General features: G+C 49.7%; 1 protein-coding gene across 3 annotated transcripts in view; it reads right to left on the reverse strand.

The window, feature by feature from the left end:
• The window catches only part of SUSD3 (sushi domain containing 3), a 28387-nt gene extending 20347 nt beyond the window's left edge, over positions 1–8040 (reverse strand). Inside the window, exon 1 of one of the 3 annotated variants that reach the window (XM_074550201.1) lies at positions 6322–8036. In XM_074550201.1, the coding sequence (XP_074406302.1) occupies positions 6322–6754 (433 nt within the window). In that variant the 5' untranslated portion in view covers positions 6755–8036. Of the gene's footprint in view, positions 1–6321 lie in introns of all 3 variants that reach the window. The other 2 variants (XM_005494331.4, XM_074550202.1) reach the window with 2 other exon arrangements.
• Positions 8041–8999: the final 959 nt, after the last annotated feature.

Below are 8999 nucleotides of genomic sequence, written 5' to 3' on the forward strand. Positions count from 1 at the left end.
TCCCAAGAGCAATCTGAAGCTAATCCTGTCCTTGGTTTGCTGTGTTAAGCTGTAAAATGCACACCACAGAGCTGTGACCTAGCATCCACAACTGTCAGCAAGAATTTCTGTGAATTGATTTTTCAGACACCAGTCTGAAAAAGTTAGCAATAGCATGCCTTTTGTTATGGTGACAGAAGTCATTCGTGGGCTGAGAAACCAACAGCCAGATTTAAAACCCATCTCTGTGGTTTTATAATTTTTTATTTTGCTTCTCCCCTGGTTGGTTCTTTTCCTGAGAGAGTTTGGCTTTCCTGTTCTGGGCTTCACGCAGAGGGATGTGCAGCCAGCAGCCTGGCCACGGCCACCAGAGCAAGCTGCACAGTGCTGGGTGAGAGCCACGCAGCACCCTGCCAGGAACTGCTCAGGCACAGCAACAATTAACAGCACAAGTCAATAAACACACCTGCTTTCATCCTCCCTGCACACAGGAATTGCTGCAAGGTGGCACCAAGACAGATAAGAATCCCAGTATAAGGACAGGGAACCAGTGCATTGTGTTTGCTTTTTCCCATTTAAAAAGTCAAGAACTGCAGGTGAGTTATGCACAGAATGACAAACCGCTCGAGGGAGCAGAGCAGAGGAGGGCAGCCCCATGTCCGGCCCTTCCTTTGTACACAGCTAGGGAGCTCGGGGCTACACGTGAGAATTCAGCTTCTGGGCTGAAACAGATTCAAATGAATCAAAACCTTAGTCCTAATCTAAATTTCTGCAGGTATTAAGAATAATGGGCACCAGGGCTCTCCTGCCTGTGCAAAACTGCCCTTGGTTGTGTGGGGCACCACTTCTTAGAGCAAAGTAGAACCCCTGTGACCAGTCCAGATGCCTCTTTTGACCCAGTCAGCTAGCAAAGATCTTGGAAATAACTGTGGCTGTAAGCAGAAACTTTCCTGGGTGTAATTCTGCTTTTACATGAAGGCACAGATTTCTGCTCTTCTGAACAGGAAAAAATCAGACCCCAAAACTTGCCCTTTGCAGCTCTCTGAGCTCCCACAGGCCAAATCATCCTCCTACACAATGTTCCCAGCCCACACATGCACTTAGGGAATTTTGTACACCATCCCTTCACCCTACTCAACTTCTGTCCCCATTCTGACCTCTCCTTAAATTCATTCCCAATCAAAGCTACTCTGCTTAGGAGTCTGGAATACACAAGCAGCCTTGTGACTGGCTTTATTTCATCCCAGAAATAACAATGGAATCATCTCTCCCAGGTCTATTGGAGGAAAGGCAAGCAGTTAACCCATCCCTTTCCCCAACCCTGCTTCTGCCAGCCACCACCACTCCAATCTGGGCTCAGGTAGCTGTGACTGCTGCCCCCCAGGCAGTTACTGACCCCCCTAAAGATGCTGCTGGGCCAAAGGGGCTGTGCTCTGCTGCAAAGGCTCATTTGTAATCCAGGCACCAGCTCAACCCCTGCCCCTGAGACCCTCAGCAGACACAGGAATTGATTTATTTTAGGGAGCAGTTGCTCATTCTGCAACTTCTGCATTTCTCTCTGTCATCTGACAACCAAATGAGAGGCAGACGTTCATGCAGACTGCAAAATCACCTCTCTGCCAATCCTGATCCACTTGGCCAGTCAAAACTGTTCTTTAGAATAACATGCTTGCTCATCTGCAGCTGCATTTCAAAGACAGCGAGTCGATAAAGTGCCGAAACAAGAACTGACAATTCTCCTATGTGTTAGCTTGTCTCCACCATAATATTGAAGGCAAGACTCTACAGTGCACATAAAAAGTCAGTGGCAATCACGATTAGTAAGCAAAATCACGCCAATTCTATCATAGTTATAAATCTCTTTGCTGTAGAGTTGCAGTGATGCTTAGGGATGCTCTGCTTTTCTAGGGGAAAGGTCCAAGGATCTCCTGGCTCTGACACAGTGGGAACAGCAAAACTGGCAGCAGTTTTGCCCTTTGAAATAGACTACACCACCCAGAAAATGCTGGGTTATCAACTGTCATTGGGGTGCTTCTGTGTTTTAAGACTGACTTGTGATTTTTCAAATTTCAATGTTTTAGATCCAAAGCATTCAGCTCACCTTATTCATTAGCTGAAATTCAGATGTCTACTAATAGTCTGTCTCTCTATCCTAGGTAATTTCAGAGTAGCTAGGACAAAGCATTGGAGAATACCACAGGGAATAATCTTGCACTGTGGAGGACTCAGAAAACCCAAAAGCTCTCTTCCTTCTCAATTTTGTACTGTTCTAATGGTTTAATGACAAGCACAAAAATCCTTCTCTCAAAGCAGTATCAATGCCTAGTGCAAATGCCTAACCATCCAGATTAACTCCTTGCAGTACAGGAGATAAAGCCAATTACCAGACATTCTGCAACTGTCACTTCTTTTACATTACTTAATACAAAGTTTGACTTTGAGGTCATGGATTAACAAGAAAGGAGAAATAACTCCGGAGAAATGACAAGCCCATATATTCCAAGTTGTATCACCTTCTGCCCTGTGGAAATGGAAATTTGGGATCCAGGTTTTCTTCTGCAGCCTAAAAATGGAACCACATGTGAGGATCGCAGGGACAAGGTGATAAAATTCTATGCGGCCGTACTGCAGAGCAGCAGCGCTCCTGGCTTCCAAGAACAACTTTGTTTTTGCTGTCCTGGAAGAGCAACTGTAAGTTCTTAGTTAGCTAATTTCAGTTTCTGCACTACCAAGAAAACTCCAGAAAAAATAAAGTTGCTCACAACAAAAGAACAGCTTAAGTCACACCATTGGTACATCCACCCCGGTGCCGGCATCCCACCACGGCCACCCAAATCCAGGCTACAACTGAGCCAAAACATGCTGTCCTGCCCCTATCCTCCAGCAAACTGCAACTTCTATCTGTTCTAAGCAAAAGACCCTGTCCCTTTCTTTCAGTGGTGTCTGCTAGATAATTCCTTCCACAATTAGGTCTGAACAGAGCATTCACTGCAGCCTGCAGCATTTCCCACCTCACAAAAACTCTCCCCTTCCCTGGAAAGTGGAGGAACAAGGCAGAACCACAGACAACAGCCCAGCAGTGAGACCTACTAATTAAAAACCTGTCATAATGAGTGTTTCTGCCAGATCCTGCATTTATTGTTCCTCTGTCTGTGGCTGCACTGATGTGTTTGTCAATGCATCTCTGTGTTGGCAGCAGTACATGCTACCTGGTCTGAAAGAGCTACAGGAATTTTATTTTTAATTAAGGAATGAGAGGAACCACAGCAAAAAAAAAACGTATCACCCTGGATAACTCCCACTTCAGCAACATAAGGACTAAAAATAATTATATGCCTTTGTGTTTCTCTCTCGTTTTCCCGTTTCGCCCAAAAGACCCCGGTATAATCTGGGCAGCTTCAGGGGCACCAGTACCTCAGTGGCACAGGCTGACAACTGCAGCCATGGCAATCCCCACAGGGCAGGAGAGTGCTTGGGTCACCCGACACAAGCCTTTCAGGATCTCAGAGGCTTTTCCAGAGAATTTACTGAGCCTGGCAAGCACTGGTTGATGAGTGTCCACAGAACACTACCACAGCATGACACTGTAAACGCTGCTGTGACAGCACAACAGCCACAGTACAGAAGGCTTCTTCTCAGCTCCAGACATCTATTGTGCTCTTCCCCTACACATTTGCTGACCTTCCCTCGGGGTAAGCCCGGCTCCCACAGCTCCTCAGGGAACCGCATTGCTGACCCTCCCCAGTCTGAGGGTGGGATCGTTCTCCCTGCTCCTGTCAGTCCTTCAAACGAAGGCAAGACCAGGAAAAGTGCAGGGTGTTTGAATCTCACAGCTGTGTCTCAGGAAGCTCTAAGACCTCTAAATGCTACAGGCATCAGGGCTGTACTAAGGAACTTCCTTTAATTTCTCTCTCATTCATGCGTTAATTCAAATGGAAATCCTGCCACATTTTTTTCATCCTCTCAGAAGGAACATGTGAGGGAGTTTATCTGTGCAAATCTTTATTATCACCTTATTGCTCATGGTCTGAAATAATGTAAGGGGGTAGTTAGCATCAAAAAAGATCATCAATAAGGACAGGATGCAATGAAAGATACTGTATACTGTGCAACAATTGGCAGCAAACATTGACGTATAAATAACACGGTCACATTTAGATGAACAAGAGTTTAATTTAAAATTATACAAGTAGCCATCGTTTTAGCTATCTAAACTGCTTAGGGTTGCCACCAGTACATCCACCTGACTCAATAGTTCCAAATGGTTTTTTTGCAAAGGTGAAATTGCACCATGGAAAAGCCCCATGAAGCAGCAGAGAGGGTGAAGAGCCGACACCTAGCAAAGGTCTGGCAAAGCCCTGGGTGCTCAAACATCACTGCTGGTCCTACAGCCAGTGTAGCACAGCCAAGCCCTCACCCAGCATATTCCAGTTTAGCACCTTACTGAGAGCTCCTGCTCCACAGTTTTGGTGTAGTTGGCTTGCAAAAATGGTCTTTTTCGTTCTGGCTGGAGACGTGGCTCAGAGGTGCCAGGTCTATAGATATCCACGGGATTAATTGGGGGTGGATTTCTAATTTGAACATCAAATAGGTTTTGGCAGATTAGCATTCCTCGCTGTTTTGTCACAGATCTACACAAAGCAAGATTAACCTACACAGAAACAGAAAGGCTGAGTGTAACACAGGACATGCCACTTCCAAAACTCATTTTAGTGTGGCCAAACCCAGTCCCACAAGACTTTGACACAATATAAAAAACAGCTAAAGATACATTATTTAAAATAAAAGTCAGTAATTAGCAACACTATCAGACTAGAGCAACAGGGTTTACACTTGGGTTTGAGTTAATTCTCTAAGCCCATTTCCCAGAACTTGTTTAGCGTTTTCAAATTAACCGCTATATTAACTCAAATTAAACAGTCAAGCACATTCAGAAGATACAATTTAAAGCACTGCTACTAGCATTTAGCTAGTAGATAAAATACATTTGCCGATTTCCATAGGCACAACAAATTCAGATCATTAATGAAGTCTCTTAGAACTTCACGAGCCAAATAAATCGCAAGGATATGAGAGAACAGGCTGCACACGAGAAGGAGGTCTCTGGATTTCAGCAGCACTCAGCTCCGCTTGCATTGAAGCCAGGGAAAAGCCCAGCTACTCTGTGATCTGAAGAAAAGAGGAAGAAACCCCCGCAACCAGCAGGTCATGGCAGCTGCACCAAGCTCTAGCATCCGTCCATCTCACCTTGGTCCTGGACTTCACAGGTGGCTGTGCTGGGAATATGCATCTCCTGCTGCCTGGGCCAGCAGGTCCAGACCATGGTTCTGCTCCCTCCAGGCCCAGACACCCACCAGCGCCACAGCCCTGCGCAGCGAACGTGTCCCACCGGTTCAGACCCTCCCTCACCTCACATCACCTCCAAATTATGGAACCCACTTAAGCCAAAGAGGTTTTAAAATAATTTTATAGTCTATGCAATTGAATTGGGTAAGAAAACTTCAGGGAACAGAAAGACAAGAAGGAAAAAGCTTTGCTTGATTTCTCGTTCCACCCCTCCATGTATTAACATATTCCATTAAACCACTGATATCTTAATTTCCTTCCCAGCCCGATGATACACATCCAGGAGCGATGTCCCTGAGAACCAGCACTCCCTTCTGCCCCTATGCACTCGTCCCCTGCGCCGTGGCCATCCCAGCGACTGAACCCCAAACTTGTATCACTGACCCGCAGCGCCTCCTCTCTGGGAGCAACCACCCTCCCCAGGCCCCGGCAGCCCCGGGTGAGTCGCTCGGACGCTCCGGAGCGCGGCTGCTGAGTGCAGCCCTGGCGACTCGGCGCCTCCGCCCGGCCCGCCGTCCAGCACCGGCCCCGCTCGGCTTCCCGAGTGCAGCCCCGGCAGAGCTGCCCAAGGGTCGCCGGGACCCGCCGGGACCCCCGTGCCGAGGCGGCTCCGGGACGGCTCCGGGACACCCGTCTCGAGGCGTGCCCGAGAACTTCAGGGTGCGGATCACCGTCCCCTCCGCGCTCCGCGGCTGCAGGGACCGGCCGGAGGCGGCACGGAGCGGGACGGGAGGGGCCCCTGCCCGGCGCGGGGTTCCAGAGCTGAGCGCGAAGGTAATGCAGCCCCGGCTGGGGTCTCCCGCGTCCCTCCCCGGGCACGTACAACATCTCTGTCCAGGCATACTGCATCCTGCCCCGGCCACCCCGCATCCCTACGCGGGAGGGATCCCGCACCCTGACGGGGGTCTGGCGCTACCCCCGCTGACATCCTCCCTCCCCTCTGCTGCCACGCAGGAGGGAACTTGCGCGAGGAACGACGCGGGACCACACTCGTACCTGCGTATCCGCGGGGGCCGCCGCCGTCCCGCCCTAGCGCGGAGGTGCGCGGCGCGTCCAGCCCGGGTGTGCTGGCGGCCGGCATGGCTCCGTCGAGCGCCGCCGAGCCGAGCCGCCCGGCAGGTGCACCGCACCCGCACCCGCCCGCCCTACGCCGGGGCCGGGCCGGGGGGAGTAGCGCGGCACGGCCCATCCCGGGCAGCCCCGCCGGGCGCCCGCCCCGCGGCCCCTCAGCGACAGCGCGGGGAGGAGGGGCCGCGGGGCGAGGGAGGGGCCGCTCGGGGCCGGCGCAGCCAGAGCCGGGGGCCGGGGATCGCGCCGTGCCCCGACGGCCCCGGGCTTTGGCCTGGCCCTTGTCCGGCCCGCGCGGCACCTCACGGGCGGCCAGAGACTGCCTGCCCCTCGCTGCCTGCCCTCCTCCGCTGCCTGCCATCAGCCCCCGATGCAGCCAGGCTGGTGCTCAAAGCCTGCAGAGCCTCAGGTACCTCAGTCTGGTTTTCATGGGTCTAGTTTAGCAAACACAGTATACTGCTCTTTATGTGGTTATATTCCAAGAGCAGAATCTCTCACATACACCCAGTTTATGGTCTACAAAGTTGTTTTTGTTTTCACTGGGATCTGCAAGGAAGCTCACTGGATGGTTCCCAGATCCATCATCCTGTCCGGAGCTGGGTGGCACACACAAACATGCACAGGCTACTTGGCAAAACCCAAGTGCCTTGTGCATGCTGTGTGTGTCATTTTGTGCTTGTCACATCCTGGCCACGTCTCCCCTGCCACTTACTGCCCTTGCAGCATCACCATAGTGAGTCTGGGTCTCAGCAGTGTTGGCTGAGATCCTTGATTTGCTGACACTGGCAGTTGATCCAAAAAACGCCTTTAATGGTCTGCACTGTGTGTCCACAGAAAACAAGAGGAGGAACAACTGGCTCTGCTGAAGAAGCTCTATATGTTGGTGCTGAGCCTGTAGTCTGGGGCCCACACCAAGCACTGCAGCTATTCACACTCTCTCACACTTGTTATACCCTCTCTTTTTTTTTTTCACCTGGAATTAGAAGGAAAAAATAGTCTGCAGGAACAGATTAGAGAGATTAAATTCCAAGGTACTCAAAACCCAAATAGACTAAAAAACCTCTTAAGGCTCTTCTGGAAACATCAAATAGAGCAGGATCATGCCCACATGAAATGGTGACAGCTAAGTGTGCTGCTGGCCATAGCACTGGAGCTATGATCTCATCTGTCAGAGAGGCCTCAGGAATATTGCAGATATAAGGGATTGCTATTTCTATCTCTACCACTAAACCACATTCATAAAGCAATGCTTGGTCACATTATAGTAAAACACCAGCATTTCTGAAAATGCTGCAGTTTATGAATTGGGTTTGTATTTCTAGTAATGCCAAATATTAATCTAGGTCAAAAAGAAACTGAAGCTCCTCCAGTCAAGTCCAGTGAAACCAGAGGATTACCAAAGACAGAGAAGTATTTTTTTCTGTAAGCCACTAGCCCTGCAGCTGCTGTTACAAATGCAAGTTGAACGCAAGTGTACACAAGCAAGTCAAATCTTTCCTTACAAGCACTTACAGAAGAAAATTAAGCAGCAGCATCTGAATTCCACTCACCTCATGGCAGCATTCAGATTTGCTTTGTAAGCAAATCAGCAACAGCACTGGTTTTGCTCCACATGTCCTGGAACACCACAGGCAGCCCTGTGGCCTGACATCCTGTGGGATCTCAGCATCTCAGTCCTGAGGTGCTGAGCCACCGAGACCACCCTTGGGGGGCTTGGGAGTCCTGGAATGTTGCCAGAAGTGCCTGGTGGCAGGACTTTGATCCTACACGGGAGATGACACCTGTATGAGGATAGGAGGACTTCACCGGGGTGAATGGTGAAGGGATTAGTTAATTAGAGGGTGAGACACAGGGTTCAGGATTTATGTACAGGGGGGTTTAGAGAAGTAAGATGGAGGAATTGGGGCGTGTCCTGTCCTTCTTCTTCTTCTCCTCCATCTTCTATGGTGATGGTGGCACTTTAGGATTGGTCATTACTAAAAGCGCACCGGGCAATAAGAATAAATGGTATTGGGGAAAAATGATAAATATTGTACACGTAACCATGGGTATAAAGATAGGTGGCTGTCCGGAGGGCAGTACAGTGTGCTCATGGCTGACTGCTGAGCAGACCTCTGTCGGGCCGAAAGAAAATCTTTTAGATAAACAATTAATAAACATAAAGACCGAAAGAAGAACTGAAGCCTCTTCTTGTTCTTTGATACGCGGGCTGCCCCAAGGCCACTCCGGGCCTTTCCAGGCCCTTCAAACAGCTGAAAACCGGACAACATCCCAGAACATCACTCACCTCCCTAGCTGCAGGTGAGTGCTTTCATAATTTTTAATGCCACTGGTTTAACCTTGAGCATTAGGGAAGCCATGCAGCCTCAGCCAGACACTTGCTACTTTTTCTTAGGGATTATTTAACTGTTGGAGTTCACTAAACTGCCCTAAGACATTGCCTTTCTTTTAATCCTAGTTATTCGAGCTAGCCGCAGGCATGCCAAGGGCACAAGACTACTGAAGTGACAGTGCCCAGCAAAGGTGCCTGGACAGCTGCAGGCACCAGACAGGGACTGCCTGCCACTCACGGGCCACCCAAACAGGGACATGCTCCCAGATCCAGT

This window comes from Zonotrichia albicollis, chromosome 12, assembly GCF_047830755.1.
Source record: "Zonotrichia albicollis isolate bZonAlb1 chromosome 12, bZonAlb1.hap1, whole genome shotgun sequence".
Classification (NCBI taxonomy): domain Eukaryota; kingdom Metazoa; phylum Chordata; class Aves; order Passeriformes; family Passerellidae; genus Zonotrichia; species Zonotrichia albicollis.